The 18,399-nt window shown below is 43.1% G+C and overlaps 1 protein-coding gene across 1 annotated transcript in view; it reads right to left on the bottom strand.

Annotated features, from left to right (window-relative positions):
* Positions 1-354: 354 nt before the first annotated feature.
* Fli1 (Fli-1 proto-oncogene, ETS transcription factor) overlaps positions 355-18,399 on the bottom strand; it is a 122,063-nt gene continuing 104,018 nt past the window's right edge. The window contains exons 6-9 of the mRNA XM_090319703.1: positions 6,312-6,377; positions 3,953-4,012; positions 2,833-2,880; positions 355-2,353 (exon numbers count right to left, since the gene is read on the bottom strand). Coding sequence (XP_090175829.1) covers positions 1,824-2,353; positions 2,833-2,880; positions 3,953-4,012; positions 6,312-6,377 — 704 coding nt within the window. The 3' untranslated portion in view covers positions 355-1,823. The remainder of the gene's footprint in view (positions 2,354-2,832; positions 2,881-3,952; positions 4,013-6,311; positions 6,378-18,399) is intronic.

Genomic DNA, 18,399 nt, shown 5'->3' with positions numbered 1-18,399 from the left:
ATAGGAATGAGCCACCAGCACCCAGCTTGCTTCCATTACTTTTTAAGGAGAGTCATATTTGTCAATCTGGGCTAGCTTTAGACTCAGATTCTCCAACCTATAACCTACCTACATAGCTGAAATCACAAGAATGTCACGATGCTTGGAATTGAGATGGGGGGATGTCGCTACACAGGATCTCTTGGAACTGTGATCCGTTCATTGGTTCTTCCTCAACAGTTTAGATTATAATCATTAACCACTGTGCCTGGCCTGTGAAAAATTCAGAGCCCAAGAAGAAAACAGAAAACTTTCCCTGGAAAAACTCTTTTCCTTAGCATCGCCTATGTAAGAAAACAATGTCTACTGTTCCAAGAGAAAAAGGCACAATTTATTTAGTCAAATTATTTTACAACATAGTTTTCATTGACAGTTGTCAGCTTAACACTTAATATAGTTAAAAGTCAGCGATTACCTGCAAAATTATATATATTTTAAAGTCTAAAAAATATATTGCATATATAGAGCAGGAAAATCCCTTGCCTCCACAAGGGAAAATTTGGTTGTCCTTTCCAGAGTTGTGATGACTGCAGTGCTGTTATTTACAAACTTTTCCAAAGCATTCAAGATTTAAATGGAATTCTCTTGCCTATGCATGCCTGTTAAATATCACCAGTGCTTCATTTCTTAGTAAGTCACTGACTTAGACACTTTGTTTTCTTTTCAGCAATAGTCACATTATGCATTTAAAAAAACCAGCTATAAAAACGTACAAAGAGCCCAAATGTACAGATTGACAAAAAAAAGATGTACAAATTACACTTAAAAAAATAACAATGATTGATTCGATAGTAACATTGCATTTGTGACCGAGGTCAACTCGTTTATTTATTCTTTTTAATTTTTAATTATTTATTTTCTTAATACTGTGAGATATAGGAAAATAACTCTGCATAATTTATACAGTAAGATGCCTTCTGATTGGTTGACTGGTCTGATGGTCTAACAAACGCACAGCGCTTGCGAATCTGTTTGAGTTTAGAAATCCCTATGACTTTTCAAAGTTCTGGGACCCATTGTCATTAAAAAAAAAATAGTTATTTAACTCAACTGTCTTTCAGGAATGTCTGTGTTTGCATTAGAATTTCTTAGTTCAAAGGTTGGCTATTTGCAGAAAGAACGGTCAGCTAAGTGCATATGGACCACTAACAGGGATTTTCTGATGTCCATGTGTTCATAAATACACACACACACACACACACACACACACACACACACACACACACACACACGTCTTCTCTTTTCAATTCCAGTTGGGTGAAACCTTCACTGGCTTTATAGTCAGTGTTCCAGTTACCATCCACTGAACTCGGTCCTCCTAAAAGTAAGATTATAAGCTTCCTGCTTCTATTCTCACTTGGTTTTAAACCAGAACATGACTGGTTAAGTCCATAATTCATTATTGTATTGAATCCTAGAATGATGAAACCCGTGTGTTGATAAGAAACTGCTTTGGTCATAAAAAAATAGAAAATTTACAGCTTCTTCTTTTTTTTTTTTAGAACCATGACACAATCATTCCAGTAATCTAAAATATTCCATTCATTAAAAAGTGATAGGAAGTTAAGAATCCAAACTCATCTACTGGCCAATGGAATGATCCATCTCTTTCTTTAGGTAGAGGAAGCAAGAGATACTGATATTTAAAAAAGAATTTTTTAAAAAGAATAAAAGTTTTATCCAACAAGAAAGAACATCCAGTTTTGTTTTCACCAGAAGGCCACTTAAGTCCTTTAGGGTCCAGAGTTTCCAGGTAAGAGGAGAAGGCCACCACGGTTAAGCTTCTAGTAGTAGCTGCCTAAGTGTGAAGGCACATGGGTGTTAGGGTGGCGGGGGACGTTGGGGGTAGGATAGATCCCCCCCGTGGGGGAGGTCCAGTATTGTGATGCTGCTCCAAAGAAGCTGGAAGAAGTGACTGGCATGGAGGACGGGTGGGGAGGGACAAAGTTCACCTTCTGCTGGTGGGTGTGGTAGGAAGGCATGTAGGAGATATCGGAAGGGTACTTGTACATGGATGATTCAGTCGGATGTGGTTGCAGAGCCTGAGCAATGCCGTGGAAGTCAAACTTGTAGGCATACCTTTTACCATGGACTTTGGTCATAATGTTTTTATCATAGTAATATCGGAGGGCCCTGCTTAGCTTGTCATAATTCATGTTGGGCTTGCTCTTCCGCTCCCCCCAGCGTCTGGCCACTTCATCTGGGTCCGTCATTTTGAACTCCCCGTTGGTCCCCTCCCAGGTGATGCAGCTGGCATTGGCACTGTCGGAGAGTAGCTCGAGGAGAAACTGCCACAGCTGGATCTGCCCACTTCCTGCAGGCAGAGGAGAGAGCAACAACTCAGCCTGGGGAAGTCAGAGCCAGTGATTTTCTTGTCCTTTCTTACAACCCCCTTTTGGTCTTTTACCTTCAGATAACTCCTTCTTGCCAATCTCTCTACAAACATAGAGCCATAATAACATCACACATTTGTGGAGTACAGGTTGGCATCTCAGTTCAGGTATTCAGCATATGCTGAAGGAATCAGGATGGGTAGCTTGTCTAACAGAATCAAATAGTCATCCTCTAGTTAATATATTTCATTTCTAGAAGCATCCTCAGCTTCCAGGCATTCTCAACTAATAACAAGTCCCAACCTCTAGTTTGCACACTATGAGACAGGTATTGACTATATGTCAGAAAAAGAACTCATTACTCCTCTGTCAGGGGATGAGATATGAGATGGAAGTCTTGGTAACCTCACAAAGCTAGGGAACATGGAACAGAAGAGTTTGCAGGCCAAGGTAAACTCACCAGGATTGGCAAGACGACTGCTTGTTGGACCGAGGATCTGATATGGATCTAATGAAATCAAAAGAGAAAGTTGTTCCACTGTTACTTTTTTAAAATATAATAACAGCATCCCAAATAACAATACCTTAAGACTTTATAGTCTGATTTGAATATCATAGGAAAGGGTAATTTCAGTAAACATTACTGCTTTCCTTCTTTCATTTTGTAGATCTCAAAGATTATTGGTTAGGGTCAAAATTTATAGAAAAGTAGCCGGGCGTGGTGTCATCCTAGCTACTCAGGAGGCTGAGATCTGAGGATCAAGGTTCAAAGCCAACCCAGACACAAAAGGACCTGAGACTCCTATCTCCAATTAACCTCTAGAAAATCGGAAGTGGGGCTTGGCTCAAGGGTAGGGCAGTAGCCTTGAGCTGAAGAGCTCAGGGACAGCGTCCAGGCCAAGTTCAAGACCCATGACCCATAAAAAAATTATAGAAAAGTAAAAGCATCATTTTTTTCATGTGTGTTTTCCTTCCTTCCTTCCTTCCTTCCTTCCTTCCTTCCTTCCTTCCTTCCTTCCTTCCTTCCTTCCTTTGTTTGTTGTTGGTAGGTGCTCTACCACTTGAGCCACTCCACCAGCTACTTCTTAGGTTCATAGTTTCTGAGATAGGGTCTTGATTGTTCTCTAGGCTCGCATGATCCTCCTAGCTGTGCTTTCCTTTGTCTCTGGGATGTCAGGTACATGCTACTGCATCCAAATCACTGATTGCAATGAAATCTCATGCATCTTTTAATTCCTCAGCTGGCTTTAAACCGTGGGCACCCAGCCCTCCACATATCCCCTTGTAGACTTTGGATCACCTCTAGATTATTTATAAAACCTAAGACAATGTACGTAATATGAAAACAAATTATCATCGCATTATTCCTGGAATGACAAGAAAAGGCCTGGCCACATTCAGTACATACATCACATTTTTCTGAATATTTTCGTTCCGTGTGTGATGAGTCAACACCTTGGGTTAGAACCCTCAGTTATGGAGGACCAGTGAGATGTTGTCTAAATCCTCCATCAGTTGATTATGTAGAATACACAGCTACGTAAGAAGCAAAAGAAATATCATCTATTGGGGTCAAATACCTGGCTGAGGCCGCTGTTCAGTGTTCTTGCTCATTGTCTGTGCTCCTCCGAGGGGAGGACCTGTGCCAAGAGAAGCAAGTGTGTGAGGTAAGTAGGCTGTTTACCAGAGGCAGAGAAATGGCCAGAACACATGTGTTCTATTCATTTTATTTTGGTAATACTGGGGATTTGTTTGGAAGTGTTCTACCACTTGAGCCATCCATCGTCTGACCTTGCTTACATTGGTAAATTTCAAGGTAGGGCTTTACTTTATGTTCTGACCAGCCCAGGCTTTGATCCTTCTACTTAGTGCTTCCCTGTGTCTTTGGGAATGGCAATCGTGTGTACCTCTGTGCCCAGCTGTCAGTGGAAATGAAAGCCTTACAAACTTCTTTTGGCTTGGGCTGGCTTTCCATCTCTATCCTCCAATCTCTACTTCCAAAGTAGCTAGGATTAGAGGCTTGAACCACTGTGCTTAGATTTATTTTATAAATATTTATCATGAAGCTATTACAAGCAAGTGCTCTTCTTCTCCAGACTGGAGATCCTACAGAACTTACTTTTAATGCCAGATGAACTTTAAAAAATAAAGCTAGGGGCCAGGAGGTTGGCCTAGTGGTAGAGTGCTTACCTAGCATGCATAAAGACCCAGGGTTTGATTCCTCAGTACCACATACATAGAAAAAGCCAGAAGTGGTGCTATGGCTCAAGTAGTAGAACTCTTGCCTTGAGAAAACCCAAGGACAATGCTCAGGCCCTGAGTTCAAGCTCCGGGACTGCCCCCCCCCCACACCTGCCGCCAAAATAAAATAAAATAAAGCTAGTAATCTAGCATGTCTCTGGTACTGTGGCAATGAAGTTTGTTTGAGAAGTCTTTAACGAGAAGGCAACATTTGTGCAAAGCTCATCTGCTGCATGTGATTCCATGTTTCATATGTTCTCCCTGGAATATCTCTTTTTTGTGCTCTCTTTTTTTTCAGAATTCTCTCTCTCTCTCTCTCTCTCTCTCTCTCTCTCTCTCTCTCTCTCTCTCTCTCTCTCTCTCTCTCTCTCTCCCTCGTTCTGTCTCTCTGATTGTCTCTCTGTCTGCTCTCTCTCTCTGTCACACACACACACACACACACACACACACACACACACACACACACACACACACACACACCCCTCTTTGTTCCCACCATGGCTTCTTCATATGAAGCTCTACTGCTTCTTGCAGGAGCTGAGGCTTTGGCTGTCTGGCATGCACAGACGTCTCTCTTCCCACTGACCTCTCATTCATATTCCTGTCTAGACACCTGGAATCTGCCCTGTTGCCTGAAGAATCAACATCTAGCTTCATAGCACCATGCCACTATCAATCCTGTTTTTACCTCTCCAGGCTCTTTTCCATGTATGTTCTAAACTCCAGGAACCAGGGCTCCTCCCTGACTGTCTGACATGCTAACAAGGTCTTCCTTGGCCCACAGCTTGACTGCAGAGAATGTCTTTCACCTCTATAGGTTCAAATAATGCCTCTCCATCCAGATCTAACTTAAGTGATAGCAGATCCATACACTTCCTTGATAATTCCCAGGTGAACAGAGTCATGTATGTACAACCATTTCCTTCTCCTTCTGAAAGGACTATTCTATGCCTGGTTCATGATTGTGTGTGTTTCCATACAGTGAAGGGCTGTGTGCAGAGTCCACAGCGAACACACAAAACAGAAATGGATCTTGGTTACTGCCTGGAAGTTCGTTTATAATCCCAGTCTCCCTCTCTTTTTTAATAATATCATTCACCTGCCTTTATCCACTTGCTCTTTTACTTCCTAGAGAAAGCAAGATAGACACATCTTGGTCCCAGAATTCATGAGCCATTTTCTTTCCTTATTCCCATATTGGGTAAACTTTTAACTATCATCATGACATCCCCTACCCTTTCTCTGTCAGGCTATCTTCCATTTTGTTTCTCATCTAGTGGAGACAGGGGTGTCACCTGAGTACCTGTCATCAAGGTTGATAATCTTTTATGAACCTTAATAGAAATTCAGATCCAGTCATCTTTTATTTATATGAGAGTATGTCCCAAGACCCCTTCAAAAGTAAAAATCCTAGAAGCAAGTATAGCAAAGCAAATTTCAAAGGTCTAATCCCACGCCATCTTTCACAAAAGAAGCAGGCCCTAAATTGAAAACAACTATAGTGCTAGAGATTGAACCTGGAACCTTGTGTATAGGAACCACACATCTCTATGTCTCTAGACCCTGAGAATGAATTTTGACATGTGCTCAGAAAAGCATAGAAACAAATGTTTGCTTTTTGTTCTTTATCTCATGACCCGGTTTCCACCCTGTCCTCAGAAAAATGTCCTCGCAAGGAATGATATGACATTTACTTACTTTTGTTGAGGCCAGAATTCATGTTATTACCCCATCCTCCTCTCCTGACTGAGTCATAAGAAGGGTCTAATGAAAAAGAACAAATAGGAACCATTAGCTTTGACTGTTTTCTAGGAAGGTTATCAGAAGAGATACACACTCATTCAGCAATGACTTTTTTTTGGTTGCCAGTCCCTTTTTTTGTTGTTGCTTGAACTCAGGGCTTGAGCACCATCCATGGGCTTTCCTCAAGGCCAGCACTCTACCACTTGAGCCACAGCACTACTTCCTGCTTTTTTTCACTGAGGAATCGAACCCAGGGCATTGTGCATGCTAGACAAGCATTCTACCATTAAGGCCAAACTTCCCACAGCAGCAATGACTTTTTAAGCATCTCTAAATTTCTAAAGTGTACTCCTGTGGTATTAGGGGTCAGGGGGCGGGGGTGGAAAAGACAACACTAAATTGGGGAAGGTTTCAGTTTTGTCTGAAGTACTGGGAAGATCTTGTGTTTACATTGAAGATGGACTCAGATCTTAGACTTGTGATATGTTATGCCATCTTAGATGACTTAGAAGACTTATCTGACCCCTAACTGCCTTGGATATGCATATCAAATATTTCATGCATTATCTACCTTAGGCAAGCTAATGATCAAGGGGTAGGATATATGCAAATTACCTTATAGAACTCATCAAAAACAGAATTAAAAAGAAAAAAAAAACATCCATAGCTGACTAGCTATGTCCTCAAGCGGCTCTGGAGAGATGGGGTGTCCAGACGCAAGGTCCCATGGGAAATCTATCTCAAAGCCCACACTCTTGATGTTTCTTGGAGGTCAACTCTAGCCTCCTGTCACAGTTCACTGAGATGTTGCTCACAGTGGTGAGCACATTCCAGGCTGTCTTAGAACTTGAAGACTTTTATATTGGTGGAGGGCGGGGGGGGGGGGGGGCAAAGCCTGATAACCTCAGTGTAAGGGAGAAAGCCAGAGATGTGGCTGAGAAGAGGCTGGATCAAGAAATGGCCCATCTGGGAGGACTTAGAGACTAAATTTTCTTGGAGACTGCTCGATGGAATCTGAACTTCACTGGTCTCTAGGCTTTTTTGAAAGAATCCATCCATCTGCCTCCACAACCATACTCAGAAATTGCTTAACAACTGGCTGGAAATGTCCTTCATTTCCTCTCTTGTGGTGCGAGTCCCGTTATGACATAGAGCAAGAATAGCAGAAGGGCTTAAGGATACAGAATTATGACTTTCAAAGTTTTTCCCTGAACAACAAAGAAACCATAAAAATAATCTGAACAAATGGGGCACAAACCTCATCAAACAACAGCTTGACATGGTGAAACATAAACCATTCCTTTCCACCCTTTCAGAGCCTCTCAAACAAATTAGAATAAGATCTGGGATGATGGATGGACAGATGGATCCACATTGCCTGACTCTTATGGTTACTGGCTAAGAAGAACCAAAAGAAAGGGACAATTTTCTTGTGGAAAACAAATATCCACGTGCAGATGCAAATTCCTCGTGGCTCTGGAAAAGCCAGTTCAGCTTTTAAATTACAGTCTTTACCAGTTGGCATGAAAAGCAAAGCAGAAAGCAAGGGGAATGGGGATAGGGAGAAAGGCTGGTAAAGAGACAAAGATACAAAACTGTACTGCTTTAAGTCATCTCTTTTTGTTTCCCCCTTTCATTCACATTGCCTCTTGAAACTAGATTCTTTTTTAATTTTTAAATTGTCTCAGGTAGTTGTACAAAGGGGTTTCAATTCAGCGTATCAGTTTGTGAGTACAATACATCTTGACCTTCTATCTCCCAACCCTATCCAGGTCCTTCTTGCTACAAAACCAAATAAGCCAACTGAGCCAATGGATTAGGAATTTCGAGAGGGACTGAAGGCTCCTGAGACATTCTGGTGAAAGAATCTGCAGAAATCAGCGCTGAGAGTAGAAGGAGAAGAAGAAAAAGGGAGGGTGGGAGTCATCGGAAGTGTTTCTTTGGGCCAGAGAAGGTTGCTACGTTGGCCTCTAATCACTTATGAGGGACCAATTTCTGCATGTATTCTGTGTTTTGCCACAGAGTAGAGATGCAATAGTATGAGCCAAGTTTCCTGTCCTCAGATTTAGATACACTCTAAGAGTCTAAGAAAAATGCAGTCATGGGCCAAGCATGGCAGACAGAGATGTCAGTAGATACTAGGGTTGAAAGATGGAGAAGTTGGAGGTACAGTGATGGGGAGAGGCTCTCTGGAGGCCTGAGGGTTGACAGGAGTTGACTGGAGTTAAGCAAACTTGCTGTTCTTGGTGACTGCAGCAGTGGAGGTCAGTGGGGGTGCGGGGTATGCAGCGGGCCTAAGTAAGAGCAATGTGAGGCCTCTACTCCAGGTGGTATGCACGATGCCTGGGGGGCCTGGTGGGGAAAAGGAGATGAACAGAACAGAAAAGCAGAATTGAAAGTGACAAGCTAGAACAAAAAGGGAAGTCACTAAGTGCCAGGAAGCAGTGGATGTGTGATCTTTGAAGGCCATCTTGATTCTTGACTTCGAATGAGCTGCACAGATGCAATCCATCTCCAATACTCCAGAATCACTTTTGTCACTTAATCATGAGTCTACTGAAAGCCATATGCTAGCCACTCCGAAGGATCATGGCTTCAGAAGCCCAGATTATGACCAGTAGCCACTGCACTCAAGGCCTTAGGCTTGCAGGACAATCTTTCTACTACTTGAGCTGCTAGGCCTTTCATTTTATTGTCTAGATAGAGTCTCATGCTTACTTTGTCCAGGCTATTCTCAAAATCTAGGTCCTTCTGCTTTTGCCTCCCAGAGATGATAGGAATATGCCACTTTGCCCAGTCTGCTTTTGACTTATTATGTATTATTTCTACTGATCTGATATTCTAGCTCCAGGGACAGAACAGATATACAGAATTCCCAGAAAAGAGAATGGAATCCCTCTCTCTTACAGAGGTTGGGCAATCACTGACTTTTTCTGTAGCTCTAAGTGGAAAACATCATGCATGACATTTTTTTTTTAACACAGAGGAGTTTTCTTGTGGCCTCGTTGGCCTGAGGAGGAGAACAGAGTCTCACAAGTGGTATTCTTTCAAGCCCAATCAACCATACAGTCATTCCACAGGTGATAAACAAGGTGACAGAAACAGAGACTGCCCTGCAGTCAGCCTTTATGTACCATGGTCCCGCTGTGGAAGTTAATAGAGCAATAAACAGCCAGTGACTTTGTGATCACCTATGTCTCCAGCCAAGTGGCACAATAAAGAAGAGACAGAGAACAAGGAGCACAGGCCCATACTCCATTGGTCTTTGCATTCCTCATGGTTTTCAGGGAAAAATCCTACCACAGAGACCCAACTCTAGGAAGAACACCCTGAGGCTATTTTCTCCAGAGCTTAACCAATGTCCTCTACATCCTAGAATTTGTAGGGCCTTGTCCTCTGTGTGAGACTAAAATGAGAGTTCGTATTTTTGCAGCAATTCCCAAAAAGCTGGGCTTGCAGCTGACATGAGAAATCCAAGCAAGCAGTCAGCCCTAGGCCAGGCCTCAGTATAGGTGAACAATCAGGATTAGGAGATGCACCATTATCATGTAGCCCACACTTGCTGCCAACACATACATCCATTGTTTCTCCTCTTCCCTCTGTCCTCTTTATCTTTTTATCTTTAGGCTGCTCTGCTTCTAGTTTTCCACTCATTTGCTAATATATGGTTGCTGGGTTTCTCTCTCTCTCTCTCTCTCTCTCTCTCTCTCTCTCTCTCTCTCTCTCTCTCTCTCTTTTGCTGGTGTGGTGGTGGAGGTGGGGTGTGCATATGTATGTATAGTTGTTGGAGTTTGAACTCAGAGCCTTGTACTCACCTTTACTTGGCTTGCTTGCCTCAGAGCTGGCATTCTAAAACTTGAAGCCACACTCGCCATGTCTGGCTCTCTCTCTCTCTTTTTTTTTGCTAATTAATTGGAGCTAGAATCTTGTGGATTTTTCTCTCTAGGGTTGGCTCTGAAGTCAGTCTTCTAGTTTCAGCCTCCTGAGTAGCTAGGATTATAGGTGTGAGCCATGAGCTATTGGTACCTCTAGCCTAATTCCCTTTTTTTTGTGGTTGGCACTTGCCACCTGCTTGCGTGTCAGGCCTATAAGGTCAGGAAGCCTTGCTGTGTCTAGAGACACTGTGTCCAGCACATTTGTTGAATATATTGGGTGAATGGATGAGTGAACTGGGCTGACCTTCTTGCTCATTACACACAATTCTTTTATGATTCACTAGCTGAAAGGAATCCCAAGCTCCTGGCCTGACTTTTCCCTATTTTTTCAGGTGATATGCATCTATGTAGTGTACTAGGAAAAGGGGGCCACAATCACCCCTGAAACCCCACTAAGCATAGGGAAAACCATCCACCTATTTTGAGGCAGGGGCTAACAGAGTGTCCTTACAGAGAAGTGACAGGCTGGAGTAGCCTGTGTTTTATTTGATATACAGTCCCATCCCACACAATGGCATTCAGACAACAGCAATGGTAAATAGGTATGAAGGCAATCTCCTGAAGTCATAATAATTTGTATGTTACAGCTGTCCCTCTTTAATCACAATCTATGATGCTCACAGAAGGGCAGATTTCCCCCCAATGAAGTATTTATCAACATCAGTCTCACAGTTAAATATCCTAATGTCATCTCTGCAATGTGGATTTATGCTTTCGTCTTACTAAATGTCACATGGATAACAATTTGGTAGGGTGCACAGCTCTGGTACCAGAAACACAAACAGAATTATAAGTACAACTAACATAGCAAAACCAGATCAAAGACTTAGGCCAGCAGCCTGCGTTCCTGCACCAACCGTTCCTCTGGAGCCTGGAACTGGCTGGTTGTGCAGCTCCTTAAATGGGCTGCTAATCTCTGGGGCTTTTCAATGTGGCCAGCCAGCAGTAAGCAGCCAGGTGAGCACTGAGATAGCTTCAGATGCAATGGATGAAGTCTGCATTCCAGAAGTGACTTCCCAGAAGGCAAACTGGAGGCAATAGCCAAACACAGTTTACAAAAAATATGCCCATTCCGGCCAGCCCAAGATTTGACAATCTCATGGTTTCCCTGTGGAGGCAGACAGACCCAGACCGGCTTTATCAGCAGAAATCATGCCCTGATTCTGACAAACTTGCTTTCCGTGCTAAAGAAGGCTGACACCCCTGGCTTTACAGAATACCAAGATGACAAATCCTATTGTAGTTGCTTTGCAGAGGAGCCACTAAAAGACTTTGCTTGGGGTTTCTGGTTTCAGGCAGTCCTGAGGTCAGTTTTTGCCAAAGCAAAGAGACCTGAATCTCGTGCTGGAGCAACGAGACTTTGCCAGCCATTGTGGATAGTTCAGCTTCCCCTATGTACACCGGCCTGAACAGTTTCTCCATTATGCCATGCTCAGTGTGGCTGAATTTGACACTCAATGGCCTTTTAGATTCCAGGAGAGCCTCCTGGGGCAGAGAAATATGAGCTTGGAGAGTTTTCCCCCCCATTCCTTTTAGGTCCCTACTGGAAGGAGAAAGCTTTTGCTGACCATGACCCTGGCACATACAAGCTAGTGGTAACTCCTTTTCTGTGTGAACTTTTTAAAGCTGATTTTAGAAATAGGGCCAAATGACTCAGGAAAGATGTTTGCCTACCTCCATGCCTACAGTTAGTTTGAAGGCCAGACAGGAAGCGGCTCTCTGCCCTGTCAGGACTCCATCTCTCCACCCAATGGGCAGGGAAAAATCACAGTGATGTGATCACAAAGCCTTTCTCTTCCATCCCTGTGACCAAACATCTTGTTCTCTCTCCATCACTTGATGGATAAAAATGCATTATTTCAGGGCCAGGAGTGTGGCCTAGTGGTAGAGTGCTTGCCTAAAATGCACAAAGCCCTGGGTTCGATTCCTTGGTACCACATGCACAGAAAAAAGTTGGAAATGGTGCTGTGGTCCAAGTGGTAGAGTGCTAGCCTTGAGAAAGCCCAGGGACAGTGCCCAGGCCCTGAGTTCTAGCCCCAGATTGGCAAAAAATAATGCATTATTACTACAACCTCTCATTGAATCTACTTTCTGTGGCACAGGCTGGGAGCTCCCAGGCCTATTTAGCTTGGAAGGTCCAGTGCCAAACGTAGACTTTCTGGCAGACAAGTGGGCAAGGCCTTTGTTTTTAGAGCAGGGCATGGACCTTACAAGCTATCCTGAGAGAATGAGAGTATGCAAATGACCAGTGTCTCAGAATCCAAGGCTTTTAATCCTTAAGAAAAAGTCTGAGCCTACCAGGAGAAATTCACTACCCAGGCTAATAGTGAAAAAGAAACAACATTCAGACAAGCAATGTTCTTTGTCATTAGGCAACCTGACAAGAGTCTACAAAGCCCTTCTCTCTCTGACAGCCTGCATTTCCAATAAGCTGTCTCTGAAGAGGAGAAAGCTTTCCTGGATACTAACTCAGAGGGCTCAGCTATCTGCTATCTGTCACCCATGCTGTGTTTCGGCCTTGTGTCCTGTACTGGGCTTGAACTTAGGTCCTGGGAATTGTTTCTTAGGTCTTTTTTTTCTCTCAGGTTTAGTGCTATACCACTTGAGTCATACCTCTACATCTGACTTTTTTGTGTTTAATTGGAGATGAGAGAGTCTCATGGACTAACCTGCCCTTGCTAGCTTTGAACTCTGATCCTCTAATGTCAGCCTCATGAGTAGCTAGAATTACAAGCATAAGCTTCTGGCACCTGGCTCAGAACCAACTTTTTCTATACCATGGTTTCCACCATCCTCTGTTCTTAACTCCACTGACTGCTATGCCATACTTGATGTTCTTTTGTCTGACTCCTCATATGTCCTTCTATTACCAGCTCCAGAACAAAGGACAAAGGCATCTGGCCCAGAAGCAAAGGAAGGATGGGTAGTTCTGAATCCAACCTGGAGCTGTCCCTTCTCACGGGTGGTCTTGAAATTACCCTGGAATCACTTTGCTCTCCTGCTATTCAACTGCATGATGTTGGCCTTTAAAAAAAAAAATGCCAGTCCTGGGGCTTGAACTCAGAGACTGGGCACTGTCCTTGAGCTTTCTCAAAGCTGGCACTCACTACTTGAGCCACGGCCCCACCTTTTTTCTGTGTATGTGGTACCAAGGAATCCAAGTCAGGGCTTTGTGCATGCTAGGCAAGCACTCTACCACTAGGCCACACTCCTGGTCTCTGATGTGGGTGTTTGTTATTATCTTTGAACCTCAGCATTTGCTTCTCCAAAAAGTATGCATCACAAATGCTTCACTCAGTGCCAGGAGGATCATATTAGCATGTGATAAAGGACAGTTTTAAAATGTACATGTGATGGGTGTGTGGGTGGCTCATATGTATAATCTTAGCAACTCAGGAGTCTGAGATCTGAGGATAGGGGTTCAAAGGCAACCCTGGTAGAAACGTCCACTTTTACCGCTAATTAATCACAGAAAAAATCTGGAAGTGGAGCTGTGGTTCAAGTGGCCTGGAGCAAATGAAGTCCATAGATAGTGCCCAAGCCCTGAGTTCAAGCCGTAGGATCAGCACACACACACACAAAAGATAATGAAATAAAAGTACAAAATGTACAGACTATCCATGTGGTCTGTAACATTTTGCTGTCACCTCTGCAATATTTGTTCTGGTGATAACATTACAAAGCTCATCTGCAAAGACCTTGGGAAGGAAAATAAGGCAAGAGCAGCCCAAAGGTCTTAGAAAAAAGGTCAGATCTATTCCATGCCTCAGGCTAGTGATGATCAAATGTGAAGAAAGCATGTCTCTTTTCCAAAGGAAGACATGGATTATTCTGGCATGAGAAATGTGGCCAAGAAGATGGGGAAGACGAGGGAAACCTGTTGGCACCCAAACCCCCCAAACATTTCCTCCATGTGTCCCTGCCCTGAGATGTTGCTGAGGTTGTTGAGTTTTCTGTTCATTTTAATCCATTCTTTTAGAAGTCACCTGTGATTCCCTTCGATGGCATCTTGTGTCTCAAAGAGTAAAGAGGATCTTGGCTTCCCCTGATACTCAAGAAGAGAAGGGAGGGACCCAAGGAGAGATTCTGCCTAAGCTTGGAATTTACAGAAGAATGAGGAAAGAAAGAAAGAAAGAAAGAAAGAAAGAAAGAAAGAAAGAAAGAAAGAAAGAAAGAAAGAAAGAAAGAAAGAAAGGTAGGCAGACAGACAGGCAGGCAGGCAGGCTGGGAGTTTGACCTCATGGTAGACTGCTTGCCTAGCATGCATGAAGACCCAGGTTCGATTCCTCAGTACCACATAGATAGAAAAAAGCTGGAAGTGGTGCTATGCCTCTAGTGGTAGAGCACTAGCCTTGAGAAAAGTCCAAGGACAGTGCTCAGGCCCTGAGTTTAAGCCCCATGACTGGCAAGGAAGAAAGAAAGGAGAAAGAGAAGGAAAGAGGGAAGAAAGGAAAGAAGGAAAGAAGGAAGGAAGGAGGGAAGAAAGAAAGAAAGAGAAAGAAAGAAAGAAAGAAAGAAAGAAAGAAAGAAAGAAAGAAAAGAGAAAGTATGCTGGATCACATTTCCTTTGCTCAGAGATCCGTTGGCCTTGAATCTAAACAACCCCTGAGTTTTAGAGCCAGCCCTGCCGTGTGGAGCACAAAGAAGGTAGTGTTTAAGACATTCTATGTACAGTGGGGGGGATAGATGTATGAGCAAAATGCTTGAAAGAAATGGATGTCTTTTAACTGTGAACGATTTGGCAAGGTAAGTAGTGTGGTGTGCGGGCTAGGCATAGCCTTGCCGCCATTGTGCAAGGAGATCCACTGAGGCTGGGTCTTTTCTTTGACCTTGTCCTTTTGTACTTTTGTGTCCAAATGGCACAGATCTCTAAATGACTTCATTTTAAGAAGGCCTCAAAATGGGATGTTTTTTGTGGGGTTGGGGGGAGCAGTCTTGTGGAAAAAGCAATTCGTGTTGACTAGATGAGTGGAGTGTTTGCCAAACTTCTCATTGTCCTAGGCCACATTTGCACAACTACATACTTCTTCAGGCAGATGGACCTCAGATTTAAGAGGATGCCAGCTTGGAAAAGAAACTATGCTAACTCAGCCTGGCTTGAGGAGTCACGAGAGGCAGTCTGTGGCTCAGTCCCCTCTGCCCTGTGCACAGCCCACTCTGTCCTTCTTTCCTTGACCATACAGGAGCCATCTTGTCTCTGTCTTTTGCATTCTTTCCTTTCAGAGGTCTGTCCATCACAGCTCATTGGACAGTTGCCTTATATTTACCACCGCCATCTAGTTCGGCTTTCTAGTATGATTCTTTCTGCATGTAGATTGCCCTGTATTGATCTTAGTCTTTCAGGAAGGTCAATTCCTTTTTATTAGTTATTTGACTGGTGGAAATCATTTTATGTTGGGGAATAGCTGGACAGTAGTGTGTGTGTGTGTGTGTGTGTGTGTGTGTGTGTGTGTGTGTATACCAGTACTGGGGGCTTAAACTCAGGGCCTTGTACAAGCACAAGGCTGGTGCCCTACTCCTGTTTTTCATTTGTTTGTTTGTTTGTTTGGGGATATTTTTTGCTGATTTATTAGGGATAGGAATCTCGTGGACTTTTCTGTTCTGGCTGGTTTCAGAGCTCAGCCTCCTGAGTAGCTAGGATTACAGGTGTGAGTCAGCAGCTAGTAGCTACATGACATTTATCTAAGAACAACAGTGAAGGTGAGAGCGCCTCCAAGGAGACAGTCACCCATTTTTTCATATTTAGAATGAGGATGAGTTCCTGTTCAACTCAGGAAACTTAAAATCCTAACACTTCCTAGGATTTGCCTTTGACCAATGACTGGAGTAGCTTGCAGGAAAAGGCAAGGTTGCTGGGGGAGGGGAGACACAGGTGAACTTATCCTATAGGATCTTGTCTTTGAGGCCTGCCATGCTGCATCACGTCCCACACCCTGAATCTGACTACTAGATAGCAGCATAGGAGTTAAGAGAAAAAGAATCATCAGTGCTTGGTAGGTGAAGTATGGTCTTCGTTAGCATATCACAGGATGGGAGGTTCTTGTTTTCAGACAGTAAAGGACCTCAGACAAGATCTAAACCAGACATGCAAATTAACATAGGCTGAGTCCCAAAGCCTGAGAGACAGAACATGTGGCCTTGTAGGAATTTTAATAGAAATTGAAAATATGACTCAGAGCATCAAAACTGCCTTTTTCTGAATTTCTCTAGGATATTGGGGAGAACAGATAATTATTTTGCAAGCAGGCCAAAGACATTCAGGCTCAAAGATTTTTTCAAATTTCTATCGAGAGTATTTTTCATTTTTTTTTAAAGAATGGCAAGCTCTAAGCAAGCACAGGACTGTTTATAGTGCTATTAAGGGCTCTTAGAGATCTTTATGGGAAACAGTTCTATCATTTCTGCAGATGGAGCAATGGCTCCTTGCAAAGCAAAAGAAGTATGGGTTGGAGGTCACAAATCCACAGTCAATCTCCAGTCTTAATGAGTACTAATGCTGAGTGAATTTAGGCAAAAGACTTAGAGTCTCTGAACCTCAGTTAGCTTAGCTTCTTACCCTCTCCTCCGCCTAAGAATAGACCGAATAGACCGATTGTAAGTTGAAGAGTTTATAAAAGCAAATTGTACATGTAATCCTCGTGAGGATTTCTGCAGAATAAGATTATTCATGTTAAAACCCTCTATGTACTCTTACGGCATCTCTCACGGAATTTTAGCTACTATTCTTTTTCAGAGTTTCATTCATGGGAGAGGAAGATAATCTTTCTTGGGCTAACCAAAGCTAATTTCTTCTGGTTCTTTCTTTAATGAAGCAGGACTGAGTAAATACTTAATTCAATTGACAAAAGACTATATTTTCCTTTCCAGTGAATCCATCAACCATCCATGATATTTACTGAATATTCACAGCATGAGGGGGACAAAAAGGATACAGGAGAAAACTTACAATGAAAGACTTCCAGGTAATCTGTAATTAGGTCCATAAATAGCTTATGGATATGGGCCAGGGGCAGAAGGAGAGTGTAGAGAGATTGTAGCCTGTAAAAGGGAGGAAAAAAATACTTCCAGGTGGGTGCGATTGATTTGGGCTTTCAAGAGTGAACTAGGTTCTGACAGGTGAAGTGATTGTTGCTCTCAGAACCATCATTTTCTCCTTACACTTGACAAGAATTAAAATGTCATGAGAAAGACACATGAAGCATCTTGATTGCTATGGATGGGGGGGGCTTGTGGAGTCCCAAGACCAGCCAGTTCACATGAGTGTCCAGGCCTCTGTGTTACTTCTCTGAAAACTTTATCTCCTCCGATAGGGCATTTTTCAGGTGAAACAAACCATTTGTTGCCTTAATTGTGGGTTTTCTGAAGAGAAGAACTTACTATATCTAGTTTTGTCTGGAATAATGAATGATTCTACATATATCTTGTTGCTGTCTTCACTAAAGACAATTTCTCTGCAGAGAGAAGAGAGTGTTTGACAGTGAGAGAGAGAAAAGGCAAGGAGGGAGAGAGAGAGAGAGAGACAGAGAGGATGGATAGGGAAAAGGAAAAGGGAGATAAATTTGGTTTATAATGCCAATGCTAGACACCGATTCTCAAACCCATAATCTTGGCTACTCAGGAGGCTGAGATCTGAAGATTGAGGTTTGAAGCCAGTCCAGGCAGTGAAGTCCATAGATTCTTATCACCAATATACCACCCAGAAAAGCCAAGAGTGGTGCTGCGGCTCAAGAGGTAGAGTGCTAGCCTTAAGCACAAAGAGTCTTGAGGATAGCACCCAGACACCCTGTGTTCAAGCCCCAGGACTGGCAAAAAAAATGCTTTATAAGCATGAAACTAAACAAAAACATTTTTTTTTGCCAGTCCTGGGCCTTGAACTCAGGGCCTGGGCATTGTCCTTGGGCTTTCTCAAGGCTAGAGCCCTACTACTTGAGCCACAGCACCACTTCCGGCTTTTTTTCTATGTATGTGCTATGGAGGAATTGAACCCGGGTCTTTGTGCAAGCTAGGCAAGCACTCTACCACTAGGCTGAACTCCCAGCCCCAACAAAAACAATTTTTATAAGGATTGGATCTAGGACCTCTGAGAGACACCAAATCTACAGATGTTC

The sequence above is a fragment of the Megascapheus bottae genome, chromosome 27 (genome assembly GCF_031878675.1).
Source record: "Megascapheus bottae isolate mThoBot1 chromosome 27, mThoBot2.hap1, whole genome shotgun sequence".
Taxonomy (NCBI): Eukaryota; Metazoa; Chordata; class Mammalia; order Rodentia; family Geomyidae; genus Megascapheus; species Megascapheus bottae.
This window is presented reverse-complemented; position numbering and strand designations above follow the sequence as displayed.